At 50.4% G+C, this 20,619-nt stretch overlaps 1 protein-coding gene across 6 annotated transcripts in view; it reads right to left on the bottom strand.

Annotated features, from left to right (window-relative positions):
- Window positions 1–1,862: 1,862 nt before the first annotated feature.
- Window positions 1,863–20,619, bottom strand: part of UXS1 (UDP-glucuronate decarboxylase 1) — a 96,742-nt gene continuing 77,985 nt past the window's right edge. For all 6 annotated transcript variants that reach the window (XM_070573344.1, XM_070573348.1, XM_070573343.1 and 3 more), the window contains 5 exons: window positions 14,484–14,527; window positions 10,337–10,397; window positions 7,903–7,960; window positions 5,823–5,926; window positions 1,863–2,694 (listed from right to left, as the gene is read on the bottom strand). In XM_070573344.1, the coding sequence (XP_070429445.1) occupies window positions 2,563–2,694; window positions 5,823–5,926; window positions 7,903–7,960; window positions 10,337–10,397; window positions 14,484–14,527 (399 nt within the window). In that variant the 3' untranslated portion in view covers window positions 1,863–2,562. The remainder of the gene's footprint in view (window positions 2,695–5,822; window positions 5,927–7,902; window positions 7,961–10,336; window positions 10,398–14,483; window positions 14,528–20,619) is intronic.

The following is a 20,619-nucleotide window of genomic DNA, read 5'->3' as shown; positions in this document are numbered from 1 at the left end:
CACAACAAAGAATTTCTAATACGGGGAAACCAGAGGTTCGCCTGGGTCATCAGAACCACAGAGGCCAGCTAAGGCCTTGGAAGCGCTGTGTGTCCCTACCCAGGGCACCAAGGCAACAGTTCTCAGGGCTGTGCAATTTTTCAATTCCCTATCAAAGGTAACAATCAACCACAGAAAAGTCTTAGGTAGGGCACACAAATCATTTTAATATGCAAATTGAAACATTAAAACTCACAGCTTCTCTGCCCCAGGAAATCCCTGAGGACTTGCCGGATTTCCCAGTCTCTCTTATGAGACCAAACTACAACTCACTGTCATGAACAGACCAGCATTTCAGGCAACACAACGTCAAGGTTGAGAATCAAGTCAAGTTCACACATAACTGAGAACCGTTAACAGAGTGGTAGCCTGTCCAGCACCAGGGCTGTGATCAAAGACTCCACCCAGGCTCGTGGAGTGGCCACGATACTCTGAGCTTCTACCTGGGGCCAGTGGACTGGGCTCAGCATCCAAGAGGGCATGGCTGCAATCCAGCCCATCCTGATTCTGTAACTTGCACCTTGCTGGAGCTCACTGTCACTGAAGGAAGAGAAGTCGTACCTATCTTATCCCTGCCAGCAGGAGCAGTGATGCCTGGGTCAGGAGCCAATGCCCAATGCAGGGGTGCTATCACCTAGCCACCCATCCACCCACCCCCAAGTTCCCTCAGCACTGCCATCCTCTCTCTGGGACATGCATATGCCTAACACAAGGCTCATGTTATTTTCCTGGACGTGTTGTATGTTTCCTTAGGGTGAATTAGACATAATCCCTCTTCCCCTTCTTCCTTGTTTCCTGAAAATATTTTATGAAAATCACGGGGAAGAAAGTCAAAAGAATGAATCCCACAGAAGAATTCCAGATATCTGCAAGTCACAAAGTAAGAGTTCTGGACCCTGGGGCTTTGGGGATCCCAAACTGCAATGTACAGCTAGCTCCACAAAACCCCCATGTCTATGCTCTTTCTTCACGTCTGCAGTCACCATTAGTAGTTCCCAAATGAGCTTCTCAGCTCTGTTCATTCCTGCTCAGTAAATGGTGCATGAGTTAGTTTTGGCCAAAATAACAACAACTAAAAATAAGAAACCATCCTGGAGTCTTCTCTCTCGCTCGCATCGCATCCAATCTAACACGACCCTTGGTTCCAGAATCTCTTGGAGAATTTAGCAGGATACATGAAACAAGACCACAGCTTCCTGGGCCTGGCCCAGAGACTCTGATTGGAACACCACGTCCAGTTAAAAAAATCCCAAGGTGACTTTGAAGGACAGGCAAGTCTACTTTACCCTGGTTAGCCGTGGAAGCAAGCATTTTGCCCAACTGCCTGATGGTTTACCCCCTTGGTGCTGGTTCAGGTTTGTCGCTATCAGGCAGAGCCAACTGACTTGGAAAATGTGTGGCTTGATTTTACTGCATTGTTCTTCCATTTGCTATAAAAGCAGTAAAAAACTCCTACCACTAAACCTGGAAAGAATTCTTAACAAAAGAGAAAGCTCTTAAAGCTTTCACTCAATGAGTCTAGTTGATAGATCATTATGACAAATGGCGCTTCTTTTTCTCCATTTGGTCTGTGCTGCCAGAGGAGACACAATGACTCCAACCCTGGGCAAGATCTGAAAATCTCTCCACATGGCAGTTAATACTATGTGCACTGATTCAGCTCAAGTAGCAGATAAATGTTTTCAACATCCACTCACCAAATTACGTATTATAATGACCTGGATGTTTTCAGAATTTTCTTTTAAATTAAGTTCTCCAACATTTTTCTTAGTAATCGAACAACGAACCATGCAAAGCAGAAAGCCAACATTTAACACTGAAAGTGAGTTTCAATATTTTATTAAAATAGCATATTTAACCACTGTTAACCAAGAATACGTTAACTTTGTCTCCCTCCCAACCCAGAATACGCAGCACAACACAGTAGTGATTTCAAATATCCTTGATCATGATAACCAACAGAAATACTTCAAAGTCAAGTTTGCAACTAAAAACTAGACCTTGGAAAAATTCTGAATTAAAAGAAACATAAAGCTCTCAAACAGAATTCTTTTATCCGCCCAAAGGATAAATGCCGGCACCCCACCCACCTGACAATCCTGCTGGGTTCTGTTTTGCTGTTTTCCTTTATGCATAGTATAACGTCTCCTTTATACGTACCCACTTTTATAAATAAAATCGGCATTTTTCACCCCATTTAATGTTCCTTTTCAGCTTCACAAAGAAACCAGTAAATAAAACTGTCAACGACAGTCACGACGTATGCTCTCACAGCAAGATAAAAAACTCGAAAATATGCAGAGATGCATCTATGCTATTTTACATAAAAAGACAGATTTAAAAAGTGCAAGGCAAAATCTGCAGTTTTTTGAGGGGAGTTTTTAGGCACATCCATTTCTTTAAAGCAAGCTTCAGAATGAAATTCCAGTTTGTTCTTCATGACACCTGTTTAAGTCTTTCTTTAAAAAAAAAGAAGAAAGAAAAAAAAATACATCCCATCAAGTGTGAACAGGAGGTGAGGTCTCAGTTATGGCGCGTCCGTCCTTTCTTTATTCTCGCGGGCTTTGGTTTGGGGATGTACTGATTGTTCGCCTGGTACTCGAGTTCTTTCCGGAAGTAGTGAATTGCTTTGTTTAGACCTTCTTCCAGCGGGACCTGTTGTAAGAGAGTGAGAATGAGAGACGGGGCCACTGCTGAGAAACAGCAGACTGTCCCAGGCTGCGTGGGAAGGAAGTGCGGACCTGTGGTCAGGGCTCTCTGGAGGGCCTCACAGCCTCACATGCGGGTCACTATGGCAACTCTGCCAACCTGGAGCCAGAGGTCCTTCCAAAGCTGCCTTCAAAACGCACTGTGCAATTTGACAAATTTCACCCCTAACTGACATAAAATGAGCTCTAACTCCCCAAGACCCCAAACCACCTCTGGCTGGTTTGGTGTCTGCTCCAGTCTGAATCAGTTGCTAAGACCACTTTAGAAACAACGCACACATGCACCTTCCTCTCAGAAGAAGTCCACCGTCGGGGGAAGGTGATTTGGGAGGCACCCGTGTCTGATCTAGAAGCTTCACTCACCCGTGAGACATCTGCCCTTTGCACTCTCACCCACAGTGACCCAAGAGGCTGAGTCTGAGAGGGATCCATACACCACAGAAGCAATCTCAATTTGGAGCTGCCCTGCGGCAAACAGGAAACAGATCAAACCAGCTGCCCGTGAGAAGAGGAGGAGGGTAGAGGAGGAACGGCCAAGGGCCCTGAGACCCCTGAGACCCCAGGAGAGACGGCTGTGCCTAGTGTCTTGACTGTGGCCACTACTTCACAGGTGTAAAAATAGATCAAAGCTTATCAAATGGTACATTTTACCCAGAGGCAGTTTGCTGGATGCCAACTGTACCTCAACAAAGCTGTTAAAAACACACACGCAGGAAAATGAAGATGTAAATAAAAGCTTCTTTGGACAAAATCCCTCAAAAACTTCTTAGGAATTAAAACTACTAGCAGAAAGATAAACTAGTGGTAGATGCCTCATATTCTAAAAATGTTAGAATATTCCACTTTTCTTTTTAAAACCATGATTAGGCACACACCTGTGCCAAATGCTCACCTTTGTTTTTTTGTTTTTTTTTCCTTTTTTGCTTTCTGGTGAGGAAGATTGGCCCTGGGATAAACATCTGTTGCCAATCTTTCTCTTTGTTCTCCCTCCTCAAAGCCCCAGCACATAGTTGTATATCCTGGTTGTAAGTCATTCTGAGTTCCTCTATGTGGGACACCACCACAACACAGCTTGATGAGCGGTAGTAGGTCCACACCCAGGATCCGAACTGGCAAACCCCAGGCCACGGAAGTGGAGTGTGTGAACCCAACCACTCAGCCATGGGGCTGGCCCTGAATATTATACATTTAAACTGCAGACAAATATTAATGCCCACTGTAGACACACCTCACCTAATGTAGAAGCAGGAGTTATTATGTGGTGAACACGTATTTAACTTTGTTCAAAACGCTTCACTTAAACCATAGGTTCTATTTACAAAGAGACCATGGCACGTGCCTTCTAAACATGAAGGCCTCTGCTTGCTGCAACCTGTTCTGCGCAGCTGGGATGATGACAAAAGTAGATTTCGTCACCTAATGATCGTGTTTCTATTTCATTCAACAACTTTCTGTGGCCCTCAGCAGCTAGCTTCGACCTGCAGATCACAGGATAGAAGAAGCCTTTTATCTTTAGACTGGAACCCTCATCCTCTAAGCATCGCCATTCTTGGTTTCCACTGACTCAGCTCTCGGAAGGGAGCAGTCGGGCACGCAACCACCATAGGCCGCTTTTGTTTACTGATTATCCTGAGTTGCAGGCACTTGACAAACAGCCAACACAGGGAGAGGCTCACCCTAAACTGTCCTCATCCACCCAAAGACAGATCCTCCAAAAGGAATCAGCCATCATCTCTCCCCTCCCAGAAGTGCCATCAACCAGGGGCACGACTGTCACCACAGAGGAGACTAGTTGACGCCACATAAAGCCTGTCACAAACCATCACAGCTCCGTCTTTTCTTCTAAGGGCCCATTCACCTTTCCCAATATCACCTCCTCCTCTCTCAGAGGCTCACGTGCCCCCTTTCCCTGTGCAGATGGTATTTGAGCCTGAGTTCTAAGCCACCGCTTTGAGGTACTTATTTTCCCTTGGGAAATTCCCATGTATACAAGAGGTACATGTTAATAACCTTCTGTTCACTCTTCTCTTGATCTGTTTTTTGTCACACAGGGGTCTCAGCTAAGAACTCAGAAGGGTAGAGGGAACATTACTTTTCCTCCCCACACTCAGTACTACACACATTTTTAAAAGGTGAACAGCTTGTGGCTGCGCCCTGCCTCTCTGTGCCTGTGACCCGACAGGGAGGCAGCCACAGCCCACGAAGGCACACCTGGGACGGCCCTACGTCTATCGAGCACCGACAGTGCGCCAGGCTCTGCGGCAGCCGCAGGGGCACTGCACACAAGCCCAACATGCCGCTGCCCTCAGGGAGGGCACATTCTGGCAGGGCCCCGGGGGAGCGGAGGAGCAAAGAGGGAAGGCGGAGGCGCTACAGAAGGTAAATGGGGTGAACTTGTGCCCACAGGTATGGCTGCCTAGGAAGGCCTCTCTAAACAGATGGCCTCTGAACTGAGGCCTGAAGGACAGAAGGCAGCAGCCACGAACAGCCCCAGCCACAGGCGGCCCTGGAACCTGGGCAGCTTGGAGGACACAGGACCTGAGAGACAAGCACTCCAGGCCAGGGGAGGAGAACATTCTTGCAGTCACAGCAAGGGCCTGACAGTCTGCGAGCAAAGGAAATGCATGGAGATCCCCTTGTTTCCTCGCCTGCAGCCTCTGTCTCTCCAACCTGGTGTCCTGCCTGCACCAGAGCCGGTGGACTAGCTCACCCCAGTTCACACGGCAGCCTCGCCCAACCCTGCACGTGCCAAGACGGGCTTGACTGAGCAGAGACAGGCAGGTCCACACAGGCCCAGAGCACATAGGGCCATCCCCCTCAATGCTGCTTCCACGTGAGTTTATGAAGGCAGAGCCCCCAGCAGGCCAAGCCACTTGCCCCATAACAGAGAATGAGACACATGACACAAGAAGCTACGTGATGACCTGGAAAAAACCCTCCCCTCCAGTCTGCCCAGATGCCTGAGCCCACCTCGCTCCACTGGGGGCTACCCAGCAATAGCTGGTGCCCACGAGGACACGGACGTGGCCTGTGGAGACCTTTTTCCGTGAGGCCACGTCACTCCCCGACACTTACCACAGGTTCCCAGCCCAGCATCAGCTTCGCTTTTTTGATGTCTGGTTTTCTTTTCTGTGGATCATCCTGAGCTTCGGAGAGAAACTGAATTTCACTTCCACTACCTGAGTTGTTAAAAAAAGGAAAAGGTAAGACAGAATCACAAACCAGTAGACCTCTGACTTCTACTGTACATGTCACAATAAAATCCCATCTGGGCAGACAAGGGCGCAGGCTGCACAACACCCCATCACAGAGTCGCCTTGCCGTGGGAGGGACTGTCCTTCTGGCCTCTCCAGAGCTCGGGGAGGAGCAGCTCCTCTGCCTCTACAGCCTGAGCTACCCCAAACGAAACAGGAGGGTGTGCCTCACACTGCCGGCTCCAAGGCAGACCACCCGCCACCAGCTGACACAGCAGGCATGCCCACCAAGACGACTCCAAAGTAAGTAAATACAGCAAATGTGGTGTGTGGTGGTCTGTGACACTGATGTCCCCAGTGAGCCACACCTGGGGTGTTCACGCCTTGGAGTAATCAGCAAGCTTCAACTTGTTTAACTAGTAGAGTAGGGGGAATGACCACAGGCCAGTAAGGGGCCGACGCCTTACAGAAACCTGGCCACTTATATGCGCCTGCAGCATCGAGTCCTGAGCCAACACCTAAAATGGCCAGTCATCCTGGAGAGACCATGTGCAGAAGGACAGAGAAGCCTGACTTGTCCAGCATCCTAGCTGCGTCCAGAGCCTGCTGACCAGTAGAATGAAGCCATGCCCGTGACCATCAGCCAGACGTGCAGAAGAAACTCCAAGGGGAGGCCAGCCCTGATGGAAAAATCTCGAGCAGATGAAACGGTGGTTGCTTCCAGTCACTGTGGTGTGGGGGTGGTGTCTGCACAGCCACTCACAGAAACACGTGGTTATACCGCGGCCCACTCAGGTTTTAGACTAATGCTTCTCAAACATCAAAGTGCACACACAATCACCTAGGATCTTGTCAAAATGCAGACTCTGGTCCAGGAGACGTGAGCAGGCTGTGCGATTTTGCATTTCTAACGAGTGCCTGGATGATGCTGAGGATGCTGTCCTCTGGGCCCCACTCTGGGCAGCGAGGTTTTCGATGGCCCAGGTGCCACATTAGCTGTTATCTGAGCATGCTCCTTCCTTACTTGGGTAGGGACAGACAGATTCAGAACAGAAAAGCTGGGGAATGGATCTGAATGGAGGCTGCTGGAGCCACGAGATGCTTCTGTTCCCGTCTCCAGAAGAGCATCCCCTCTCCTGTCCAACTGTCCAGACTTGATGAGAACAATGCTGGTGGACGACAGCTCAACGCCAGGAAGGACAAGCCTGAAGAATCAATCCAGCCAAGAGTAGGGTCTGGAGAGCCAGTCCAGAACATCCTATATGACGTTCACCCTTAGTCCAGCCAACCACACTCCATCCAGGTTGTGTCTTCACTCAAATTTCTCAATCAATCCCATAAAACAGACACCCCCAAGCGCCAGACTCCCCAGAGCTCCATAAGCCTGATGATGTGACAGAGGGCTCACCCAATACGTCTGCAACCCAAGGGCTGGCTGGAAGTACACAAACTTCTTGTGGCTTAAGAGCAGACCCTTGACAGGGGCTACTCCCCGTGTCTACACTGCCCACAACGTTTCACGGCCAGGTTGGCCAGAACTGTAAACAGAACATAAAACTCGCCAACAGGTTCCATCAGAAATGCACAAGCTGGTGTCACTCTCCCTGCTCCCTGCAACTCCATGCTCCTCACTGCCAGGTCTGGAAACCAAACAACGGCCAGTGTGCAGAAGGACCCAACGCAAGCCCGTCCCGAGCACTGGGAACAATCTTCTTCCCACTCCACAGACCCGCAATTCCAACTGTGAACAACACCGGCCTCCTTCCCTATCCCCTTCGTCTGTATCTTTCCACTACTTAATTAAGAATCAGAAAACAATTAAGTGTTCCTGATAAAGTTCTGCTTTTTATCTACCTGATTCAATTACCCTGCATTCATTACCCATTTCCTAGTCAAGGTGTGATTAACTGATAGGGTAAGTGCAGCCGGTTTTCCTTCAGGAAGGTGTTTGTCCTACTTACCAACAAGGGTTTTAATTAACTGAGCAAATTCTAGGATGGTGTGCTCTTCTGGGTTCCCCTGAGGAAGAAACGGTTTCTGGTTATGAGTGTAATTGAGGCAGCGGCCCCTCCCCCCAAACCACACGCAGTCTTCAAGGACGTTCTGGGCACCTCAGGAATCTCCAGGCTCCTGCCTCTTGTCTCATGTCTCAAGATGCCGACTCCTCAACTTGGCCAAGCGCTACACTTACCTGTCTTCACCTCTGTCCTCTGGACTCACGGTTCACAAGGACACCCTCTAGCCCAGCTGAGAGTATCTAACGTGGGCACATGCGCTGGCCAAGTCACCAGGACAGACAACTGTTGTATCTAACGTCACTGCAAGTGCAGTGTCACTTTGTATAAGTTTGTTGTGCAAAATTAGCTCTCCTAAGACAACGTAGTTCCTTCTCGGTGTACTATGTCAACAACTTAAGTAATTAGGGACTTGCAAACTCACACACGAAAGCCCTAACAGGAATGAAATGACTCACGGAGGGAAAGACTCAATGTGGCTGACAAAGTATACTCAGCTTTTGGGGGGCTTTAAGAGAAACCATTTTCTCCTTTTTTCCCTCCCACCACACACCGCAGCAGCTACTGCCCCGTCCCTTCCCAATCCTGCTACTCCTACTTGCCACCCTACTCCCGATCCTAAGAGACCACCAGCAAGTTTGGCAATTTCATATCTTAAAGACACTTCATCCCCAATTTCCTAGTCTGCTCTGAAGCTAGAAGGTAAGCGAGGCAGGCAGGGACCCTGGCCCTCAATATGGGCACAAAAAAAGGTACAGCTAGCAATGTGGAGTGGTGGGAATCTGGGAGAAGGTGGCCCAGTTTTTATCAGGGCTACTGGCAGACACACTCTTCAGACTTTAGAAAAGACAGGTTTCTACAAGAGATGGGAATCTCCAAATGTCCCAGTGCAAAGGCCCCCAGCAGGAGGAAGGAAGCAACATGGTATCTAAAGAGCGAGCGTGGATACTCAAGGAGATCCTGGACAACGTGCTCATTTTAAAGGGCACGTAGGGAAAACACAGGGAGCAGCTGGCAGGGCCTTTACAGCGTCAGGTCAGCAAATGCTCACAAGACACATCTATTCTGCTTTTAACCGCATGTTCCTTCAGCAGCTCACGAAGGTAGCACCGGCTGGGTGCTTGCAGCCACTTGTATCCCTGAGCCAACCAACGGCCCCACAGGGATCGGCCGCTCCAGGGGCCACTCTTGCCTGTTTGGGAAGGGCTCCCTCCCAACTCAGTGGACAAGGAACGCGATGGAACATGCTCGAGATTGCTGGTTACAGAAAAAAGTACAAGACAGGTTTTTGAGTGATATGGTTTCCAAGAAATAAGCAGACATGGCCACACCTGTTTGAGAGTCCCAAACATTATAGGAAGTAGGAGAGGGGGTCTGGGAGAAGCCCCTGAAATAGAGCCCACGGCACTGTCCAGGTGAGGCAGTGTTAGGTGGCTCCCTAATGAGCTAAGGGGCTCTCGTGTCAGTTGCCATCAACAGAAGCAGAACATCTTGAATGCTGAACAGTCTACACTGGACACTTCCCATTTAAACAAGATGGAGTGAAGCCATTCAGAAGACAGTGACGGAAAGGGAAGAGGACTCCAGCATGCCATGGCTCTGGCTGAAAGAGCTGGAGAGGAGAAGACTCCGGGGTATGACCGTGCCCTTAAATCCCTGGAAAGCGGTCACAATGCAGAGGCATCTGACTAGCTGTACATGGTCCCCCAGGCGGAGAAGTAAGGCCAGTGGGCAGGCACACAGAGAATGAGATTCTAGTCCTTGACCTAAGGAAAAACTTCCCGTCAGCCAGAACTGGCCAAAGACAGAATGAACTGCTTTGGGCGGAAGCAAGTTCACCAGCACTGCCAGTGTTTAAGGCTGGGAGGGAGACCGGGCAAACCAGCCTTATAGTCCCGGCAACAGAGAGACTCTGGAAGCGGTGGGGGAGGAAGCAACAAAGGTGGTCTGCACGGCTGAACCACAGAGTGCCCGGAAGACTTTCTGGACAACCTCCATCTTCTGAAAACTCATTCTACTAAGTCTTAGACAGACTATCTGCACACCGAATGATGGAGAAAGGAAGGCACACAAAATGCCCCTGTATACCACCAAGAGGATGTACAGATTTCTACGCGGGCCCTTCAGGTGGACGAAGCTAGTTTAGTGCTGCTAGTGCTGCTTACAGCCCGCATCCCCGTCGTGCGGATGCTGTACTTCTTTATAACTCTTACTTTACTGTGCTTTGTGTTTTCCCCTAGCGTCCACATTCAACAGGCAACACTCAAGCAAGTCCTCAGTGTGCTGATGGCAAGTAAAGCCAAGCCTGGTGCTTCTCACGGGTTCACGGAAGAATGAAACTGGGCTGTCCTGGAGACACGGAAGGGGAGGCTGGACTCACCAGGTTGACCGGGCTGCTGACGTTGCTGTTCATGAGAGCCACAAGGCCATTCACGAGGTCACTAGAAAAGAAGGGAAGGCCAGGTCAGGCGCCACCTGCTGAGGCACACTGGTGCCGAGTGTCGGACACGCCCCCTCCCAGAGGAAAGCCAAACCCAATGGAAAACTGAACGTCAAAATAAAATCCTGCACAGAAGAGGGAGCTGAGAATGCTCAAGTATTAATGGATGAAATGATATGACATCTGGGATTTGCTTTCAGTGGGTGGGGTAGAATGGTTAAACAGGATAGAAACTGAGCAATGGGCTTGAGTTCTCAACTTTGTATATTTCTGAAATCCTTTAACAATTAAAAAACAAAAATAAGTTAAAATAGGCACACACCCAAAAAAGATGGCGTTTACACAACTTTCTGATGAAAGTCCATGGTTAACGTGAACCCACGTAGTTGGCCCGTACAAAAGCAGATGATTTTTTAAAAAGTAAGATCCACTGAAATGAAAGGACTCCAGTATGTAACTCCCATACTGGCAAATCACAGATACAGCCAAACAATACCAAGTGCGGAAATAAACTGGAACGCCGCTCCCTACTCCCTTGCCCTTCAGTTCACCGCCCCCCCCAAGAAAACAGCTCGTATGAAACGTCAGGGGTGTCTGGATGCGGCAAATGGATCGTGATTGGCAGGGCCATGAAGGTGAAGATAAGTAAGCAAATTTTCGCTTACCAAGGTTTGGTTCTTATTTTCAGAAGCTTTAAAGTGTGGCTCTGTTAAAAAAAAGTTACTTCGTAAAAATGACACCTCACTGCTCTCCACAAGCCCCTCTCAGTCTATTTTCACCAGCTGTATTTCTGAGAAGACTTGAAACCCTGCTCTGGCGATCCAGTGAAGTCCATTTTGAAGCCTCTCCCTCCTCCTCCAGCATTACCAGCAAGGAGCAGGGCACTAGGGTGAACTTCCTAAAGAAAACCTCAGCTTTTGCTTTCCTTTTGGTTGAAATAAAGGTTTTGTTTGGTGGGATATTTAGTAAACCAACTGTTTTCTGGGTTTTTGTTTACGACAAATGGGTATTTTATATGAACGTGCCTAAAGTCGTTCTAGTTTCACAGATCAAGCACAGACGCAAATATCTGAGGACATCGGATGATTTACCTTTTCCGGAAACTGGCAAAAAGTCACTTCATCACTATGGCAGTAATTACTACATCGTAACATGTTCTCTCATGGCACACGTCTCTGCATAGTCAGGGGAAGACATTAAAAGCTGCCACTCAGGGGCATCCACAGCCATTTGTAATATTGAAATGGGGAGGGGTCCATATCAAGCTCGAGGACAACTGACTCTTATGCAATCATCCTCATTGGGAGACGCGACGGGGGTGGGCTGTGTACCTTTTATGTAATAAATCGGCAACTTTTAAGGTCAAAATGGCATAGATCACACTCATTTAACCTGTAGCTCTTTAAAAGTGTCATTTTGACAAAGTGACTTTTTAAAATAATATAGCATGCCTTTGTTATGTGGATGAGGACGTACCCTGACCATGAAAATACCAAACACGGTCATGCCAAGATGTCGATGCGCATGATCACCTAGACCTCAGAAACCAGGAAATGCTGCCTCAAGGCAATCATGGATTTTGTAACAGTTAATTTGGAAGAGTAACTATGGAGTCAGACATTGTGCTGTTTTTTTTTTTTTTTTTTTTTTGGTGAGGAAGATTTACCCTGAGCTAATATCTGTTACTAATCCTCCTCTTTTTTTGTTTTTTGCTCAAGGAAGACTGTCCCTGAGCTAACATCTGTGCCAATCTCCCTCTACTTTGTATGTGGGATGCTGCCACAGCATGGCTTGATGAGTGGAGTAGGTCCACACCTGGGAGCCGAACCTACAAACCAGGGCCACTGAGGTGGAGCACATCAAACTTAACCACTATGCCACAGGGCCGTTCCTAGACACCACGCATTTTTAACCATGAAGTAAAAGATTATCAGTTTCTAAAAAATAGCTTATTAAAAACAGGAAGCTTTGGTAGTTAACTACCAGAGCTGAGTCTTGAACACGTCAAAGTGCATGAGGGGAACCCCGTGCCTGAGTCTGTAAAGTCACGGAGCCTCACCATCTCAGGCCCCATGACCCGAGAGAACATGGCTAGAGCTGGGGAGGCAATGATGACTGTGACAAAGAAAGGCTTTCTGAAAGGGATGTCCCAACGCTTCTGAAATGTCCCAGTGTTCCTGGTGACACGACATGAGTGCTCTTTCCCAGGTGTTGCTGGCATCTGGGACGATGACCGTGCGTGTGAGCCACACCTGGGCAGGCCGCACTCGAGGGGTGTGTTTGTCCTGAACTGGGATGGAATGTGGCACATGCACCACTGAATTCTTAAAATATTTTAATCACTAGCAAAAAGAAGTATCTGAGGCTATTTTAAAATGAACTTTGTATCTGCTACCTTTGAAATAACGGGAACAGTAAGCAGAATGGGCTCTGATTTCCCTTCACTGGCTCACTACTCTTTCCTGTGGTGTTACAGCTGGAGAAGTTCAGGGACCACTGATGCGGCTGAAGGAAACTGAGTGTAACTGAAGACCGCAAGACTCCCTCCAGAAGGGGCACGGCGTCAGGGAAGGGGGAGGGTGGGGGGGGACACAGTATTCTGAAAAGATGGCAATCAACACAGCCTGATAGAGAAACGTGCCACCGCAGTTTCCTCGGAGCACGTGGTGCCTGGGTCAAGTGCTCTGACATGAAAACGATCCTGAAGGGGGTAGCTGCCACTTCCTGGTTAAGTCCCTTCTTAGGGTGTTTGGGGAACAAAGTGGGCCAGTCATTTTATACTCCCAGGCTTTCTGCCCTGCTTGGCAAGATGCTAATGGGTGGAGAGAAAAAAACACTGACCACTATAAATGTTTATTCACGGCTTTCTTTTGGACTAAATGTGGAAATTCACAAACACTTCCAGGAAAAATCTACAGCGGTTGTTTTGCTTTCTTTTTACTAGCAGTTCCATTTCTCAAAGCAATGTCCACCTGGGACCCTCACATAATCAGACGGTCTCTGTGACTGCTCCAGCTGAGGTGGGGGCTGCCCAGACCCTCACCCCATTGCCACTACGTGGCCCCTACAGTACCCCCGGGACAAGCTCAAGACACCAGGAATAGCATTTTCCAACTGCCTGGCATTACAGGGTATTTGTATGGAAAAATGAAAATATATCGTGCCAAAATACAGGCTGGATTCTACAGTGATGTAGGATACCAGAAACTTACACAGAATTCACAGTAACAGTGTGCTGTGAGAAAATATTCTGGTATATGTAACTGCCTATATGGTAACTCTTCTCTCAGAACACAAACTCCATTTTAAAATTTGTCATCAACTGAACTGACCAAAAAAAATTAGATTTACGAAGATTACCAAGAAAACAATAAAAATTACCATGTGAGACTACTCAACAAAGTTCTTAAACACATTCTTATCTGCCTTTAGTTTCAGCACAAAATTGAATATTGGGACACTCTCATTTTTCTCTGAGGACAACCTCATCCACTCAAAAATGGGTCAGACTTTGGAATCCGTAGGTTTGCTGGGCGACTAAGGCCAAACCTTACCCGGCCTGAACTGAGGCGACGGCCCTCAGCGCCGGGCAGTGCACCTGTGCACCACTAGGTGGCAGTAAAGGAGCAGCACTTGAGTCCTGAGTCATGGATGGCCACATGACATTCCAACTTTTAAAAAGAGAATGGCAGGAGCTTTCCCATCTGAAAATTAAAATGAACTTTTTTGGGAAGATTAGGCCTGAGCTAACATCTGCCACTAATCCTCCTCTTTTTTGCTGAGGAAGACTGGCCCTGAGCTAACATCCGTGCCCATCCTATTCTACTTTATATGTGGGACGCCTACCACAGCATGGCTGGCCAAGCGGTGCCATGTCTGCACGCAGGATCTGAACCGGCGAACCCTGGACCGCTGAAGAGGAACGTGCACACTTAAGGGCTGCGCCACCAGGCCAGCTCCTTAAAATGAACTTTTAACCAAGACACGCTGTTAGAGTTGTGAAAACAGTTAACGTGTAAGACAGACGCGACTGTTGGGTCTGCACGGCGCCTGCTGGGCCGCCGCTCGTGCAGGGCCGGCGTCTTACCTGACATACTGGAAGGCCCTTGTCTGCGACCCGGATCCATACACCTGGGAGGAAACCGACAGTTAGGCCTCCTGGGAAAACCACACCCCAGACAGCGGGGTTCCCGAAAACGCCAGGGGCACAGACCGACCCCAAACTGATGCTGCAGGCAGGCACGCTCCCACCCACGCTTCATACTTCAAAGTAGAGTCCCGACCGTGGGAGGGCGCGGAACACTTGACGCGTGCACTCGGATGTGTCTAAGTCTGTCCTCAAGACAGTATCGGAAGGACTCCGCTTCTATGAGAGTCTTATGATGTGTCAGGTTCTGGGGACGGACATCTCCGAGTCCAGCAAGGTGATAGACCCACACGCAAACAGTAATCAGCACATCTAACGGGGTCCCTCACCCTGGCTCTCCGCCAGGCCAGTCCACAGACTCTGTGCGGAGGAGGCCGGCGGACAGCTCGGTATTTTGACAGCCAGTTCCTGGGGAGATGCTAACGTGCGACCGAGGCTGAGAAGCACCGGGAGACTCGGGACAGGAGACAGAGTTAGCAGGCGGGGCCTGCACTTGCACGTGAGTCCCCTGCACACATGTCCCCTGTCCGTTTCCACATCTCACCGTCCATGCTGGCACACCTTCACCCGCTACCAAGCCTCTCGTCTACTTCCCACCTGGCGATTACTACTGCTCGTCTCTCAGGGACCAGCTCTGATGCTGCCTCCTTGTGATGCTTCCTCTGGCTCATTCCAAGAACAGAATGGACTGCTCTGCCCTTTGTGCTCGCTGGTCCTCCCCTAATCTTCTAGACTCCGCTGCTCCTACCAGCTTCCCCCCGTGGGCGCCCCCTGGGACAGGAGTCTGACTCATCTTTGCCTCCTGCAGCCAGTACTGGATGAACATGTGCTCAGCAACAACCTGTGACTTCTGCAGTTTATGCCACTTAACTGGAATGAAAAGACTCCCTAACCCCACAGTCACAGAGAACAGAGAGCCACGGACTGTCTGCTTGCTTGTTGGCTTGTGGCGGAAAGAAGGCAGCTGGGAGGAGGGACTGCCTTCTGGAACAGCCTGATTTCCAAGCCGGATTATAACCATGCTGGCACCGCCACACAAAGAGGAGTCGGGAGGCCGAGCGCTCTGCAGACAGCAGCCCCACTGGCCCCACTCCCCCATCAGCCTCCCAGGGCTCAGTCCACTGGCTCTGAGAAGGAGAGAGGGGAAGGGGCAGCCCCATCCATCCCCAGTGCCTTCTCTGCTTTTGTTAAGCAGGGTGAAAGGGCAGTGTTGTCTTGGTAAGTGTTTACATGCGCCAGTGTCATGGGTGCACCACATCTACCTGTGGGTCTGTCCTAGCTGGAAGGCCTCACGTGAGGAAAGGCTGGGCCAATACCGATTCATGCAGATTTCTGTCTGCAGACGTAACAATGGCAGCAGCACGTGTCAGTGAACGAAAACTGAGGAAAGATGGGGTGGGCCTCTGACTTGTGCTTCGCTGGCAGTTCTGTCTGACCCCAATTCTCTGGCCTCGCTGACCCCCAGGATATATCTGGGCGAGTCAGAAAGGAAGCAATGGGCCTGGTTAAGTAGGAGAGAGGGTCCACCCATTACTGCATGGCCGGCCTGTCATGCTGGAAATCCACCCTCCAGCCTAGTCCTGTCGGTGTAACACTTATATATATCTACACACATATTTTTCCACAACTTTATTTTGAAGACGGGGTCATGGAAGCTCCGAGCGCTACAGTGACCTGCATCCAGCAGAGTAGACCCTGCCCTGCCTGCAAGTCCAGGATTCTTTCTCCTCCCCCGCTGCATCGACAGCTTCGGAGCTGCCTGCAGTCTCAGCTGTACACTATGACTCGCAGGCTGGCCCCAGGCCATTCTCCAATCTCACTGCCATGTGAGGCCCAGATTTAGGCCAGACTCGTCAATCCAAGCCACAGCGCCCCTTAAGGGGCAGGTCTGCGTGGGCAGCTACACCCTTGTGCGTCTGCACCCACCCATCCTTCTCGGGTTTGCCCGGTCACAGCGGAGGGCACAGACACACCTCTGTCTGCTCTCTGTGCATCGCCCCAGCGCACTCACTCAGGGTTACTGTGATGGTGGGTCTGCTGTTGGGTTCCGGCACATTCGTGAAGAGCCCACTGCATGAGCAGAGCAGCAACAAGCCCAGAAGAAGGCTCAGTCTTCAGTCCGATCAGCCCTCGGAGCTGATGCAGCACCACGCACAAAGGAACACGCGGGGCAGCTTCTCGTCTCACCCAGGCATGTGGGCGGGCATGCGCCTGAGGGCCCCCAGGCTGCCTGAGCCAGGGACGGCACAGGTTGGAAGGGGCCGCCAGGGTGAGGAGCCTAAAGAATCGTGCAAAACCCTTTTTCAGTAACAGGAACAAGGGAACTGCGATGGAGACGCTTAGCAGCTGGAACATCATCTAATCCCAGAGGAAGGTTCAGAGCGACAGACTGGGAAGTCCACAACAGCTCCCGAAGACTGAAATAAAATGCGTCTGCTGTGCCTTCCCACAGCCGCCTTGAGAAAGTGCCCTCTGGGAGGGGCAGGCATGACCAGGAGGCCAGGGTGTCTTCAGGCACACTTCTTCCCTGACTCCATCGCCATAGGGCTCTGGTGGCCTGGGGTCAACTGTAGGCACCACAGTCGTCAGGGGGAGCTCAGCCTGCTCCCCAAGGTCCAGTGGCAAAAGTCCCTCAGCAGCACCCCTTCCACTGAGGCCTCACTTGATATCAGTGTGGCAACCGGGCCTCAGGGGCAAGTCCTCAATACGGGAGGAGGCACTGGAAGGGCCATTGTGCCTGGCTGCGGCAGGAATGCTTGGATCCTGGGGACCCCCAGGGTACAACTCTCCTGGCTCCTGTCGATGATGCAGCCTTGAAGATGTGCTCCAGTGTGCGCGTGAGCTAAGATGCAACATGGGCGGCATCCTGGACCCCTCCCCCCGGCATCCTTCTAAAGTCCTGATGGATGTAAGTTTCTATAGTATATCATACTGTCCCATCCATATTTTGGTTTAAATCAGCCGCGCTATATCATCAACACAGTATTTTGCAATATGAAGACTTATAATTCACGTGTGTCATATTTACTCTGTGTGGCTCAATGTGAAAAAGTAAAAAGGGGGCTGTGTGTGTGTGTGAGAAAATGCTATGCCCTGCTCCCAGTACCCCTCCCTGACCTCTGGAATGCACCTGGAACCCCCGTGCACAGCCCTCTCCCATGACAGGGCACACAGGGCAGAGACAATACCCCGTCTACACAGGTGGCCCAAAGCAGGTGTGTAACAGAAGCCAGAACATGAATAACGCAGGGACCGTGCTGACAGCAAGTGCTCTGCACGGCCCCCCAGAGACCTTGTTTTCCTCTGAGAGAAGACAGGGGCACTTCTAGCAGCTCTGGTTTCACTTCACAGAATGGGAGAGACACAAGGGGGCTCCAGGCCCTCTTCAGGTCTACGTAACACAGGGCGGTGTGCAGGTCAAAGCCGCATGGGATTCAGGAAGTACCAGAAGGGAGAGGCAGGCCAGCGGGCGGACAGGCAGCTGGGAGCAGAGGGAGTATGACTGAGGGGCAAAGTGAAGGGAGCACCATGGGGGAGCACCACATCACGTCCAAGGCTGTGCCTCACGCGCCTGAGATGCACGAACACAGGCTCAAAGTGAGGAACTGCCTATCACACTTCGTGTGGGTACGGAGGGTGAGTAAACTGACTGTGGCCTGGTCTTAGAAGGATGGTTTCTCCAAAATTGCCCTTTGGAAAAACAGCAAAACTTTTACAGTGATATAGACCCAGATTCAAACCCAGTTCTACCGCATCCTGGCTGTCCTGGAAAAATTCATCTCAATAAAGTTTTCTCATCTGCAAACTGAGATAATCACAGTAAGGTGGCAAAACGGATTTTGACCCTGCTGCAAACACGTGTATGCATGCGTGTGTGTGCACGTGTGCTGTAAGTGAATTGTGAGCTAAAGTCTCTTCAAAATAAACTTACTACGCCAGCTCCAGCTGAACCATACTCATCTACCTTCTCAACTTTCTAACCTGGAACAGTATTTCCTGAGTTTCTATGTGATTCAGCTTCGAATACAGCTCCTGCGCATGACTCACAGAGCCGAGCAGGGCAGTCCCTGAGCCACCCTAACAGGCATCGGATGGGGCAGTGACTCAGAACGCTAAGACGTGCCCCAAGAATGAAATTGCCGAGGGATAAGATAACAGAAGGTTTCAGAGAAGAGCAGCCAGAAGCTAAGTGATTTCATGAACCCAGCTTGGAAAACGGAGGACAAGATACTGAGCTGTTCCCAACCACCACTACGGAGGTCTTTAGTCTCAGAAATGACTTGGAAATATAGCAGAAAGGGAAAAAGATGGACACACCTCCTTATTCTCCTTCCCGAATAAACCCAGTGTTCCCAAAGACTGGCTGGAGTGAGAGAATCAGGATGTGTGACCCCTCCCCCAAGAATTCTCCAGAGAACCATGCGACAAAAGCAAGACATGCTATCTCAACTGGACAGAAAGGGATGAAAAGTTATCAACTTCATCAAATCACTGAACGGAAGGACAACTCTGCGTGACAGGAGGAAACAGACGCATTCGGAAAGGCCTCCCCGAGGACACTGCCTCCTGCCCCCAGCGGCGTCTGGAGAAGACTAAACCCGAGGGCCTGGACCAACTACAGTCCTGGACGGCACCAGCCTTCTTTCTCCTTCTGTCGCTGGCACAGAAGCTTGTGCGGCATGAAGACAACACATGAGTTATGACCGTCTGTCCATAATAGGTGCATTCTGGGGAGGGCTAGGGACTTGCTCTTGGGCTGGGGACACTTGGGGCCTGGCTGCTGCCCAGGAGGCAATAAATCCAGAAGTTGCTTCTCGGAAGGCTCTTGCCATTTACTCTGCAAACAAAGCAGCTCTGATCTTGCGGTGTGAGCAGAGGGACCAAGAGTGGTGGCTAAAAGGCCCGAGTGTCCCTGAAGGCGAGGAGCTCTCCACAGAGCAGCCAGGGGAGGCCCAGGCACAAGAGGCTCAGAACCAAACAGCAGGCAGAGGGGACCAGGGACAGAGAGTCAGCTCCGCCTCCCAGTGACATAAAACTGCCAGCTTCCAGGACAGGGCACTGGGCCACCTGTGCTCATCACAGAGGGAAGCAGCCACCATAAACCCAATCATTAATTCCACCAGCATTTGTCACATGTCACCAGGAGCCGGGGACACCGCCTGAATAAAGCAAAGTTCCAACTTCTAAGAGCTTACACTCTAGGTGGGACTGGGGCTGGAAAATTAACATTTCAGCTGGTAAGGAGCGCAACAGAGACAAAAAACGTTAGGAAGGAGAGAGTAACAGGTGGGTGCCATCATACATGGAACAGTCCAGAAGGCTCCCCTAGTGAGCTGATGACTGAACAGGGAGATGCCCGGAAGAAAAATGCCCCTAGGGCAGACAGGAACACAGGACTCAGCCTGTGGAGGCAGGGGTGAGGCCCACGTGTGCAGGCAGGAGAGGACCGCGTGTTATGCTCTCAAGAGATGAAAAGCCCTTGGAGCTTCTGACTTCTCTTGAAAGGCTGCCTCTGGCTGCTGGGTGGAGAGCGCCCAACAGGGAGAATGAGAGTGGTTAGGAGCGACAGGGAGTGGGCGGCAGCAAGGACGGGAGCAGCAGGAGAGGGAGTGAGAAGGGGCTGGAGTCTGGATCTACTCGGGCGAGGCCACCAGATACGCTGGTGGATCTGACATATGGTGTGCGGGGAAGAGGACCGAGTGTGACCCCTGCACCCATCCGCAGGCACCGAGGCAGGGAGCCAGCACTTGGTGAGCCTGGAGGCGGGAGAGCAGGCTGGTGGCGTCCGGTACCTCGGGCTGGCGTTTGGAGTCACCACTCCCCTGTCATGTGTCAAGCAAAACTCACCTATAAAATATGTCTTGCCCTGGGGGAGCCACGTCATTTTGCAACCGGCTAAACTTTTGTTCTAAATTGGGAGTGGTGTAGCTAACACACCCAAGAGATGAACACCACGGAGACCAGCGATTAAGAGCGGAGGCTCGGGTGCAAACAGTGGCTGCCATGGTTGGGCCACATAAACTTGGGCAATTTATCTAAGATCTGTGCTTCAGTCCCCCATCGGACTTTCGGGGTA

This window comes from Equus przewalskii, chromosome 14 (genome assembly GCF_037783145.1).
Source record: "Equus przewalskii isolate Varuska chromosome 14, EquPr2, whole genome shotgun sequence".
NCBI lineage: Eukaryota > Metazoa > Chordata > Mammalia > Perissodactyla > Equidae > Equus > Equus przewalskii.
This window is presented reverse-complemented; position numbering and strand designations above follow the sequence as displayed.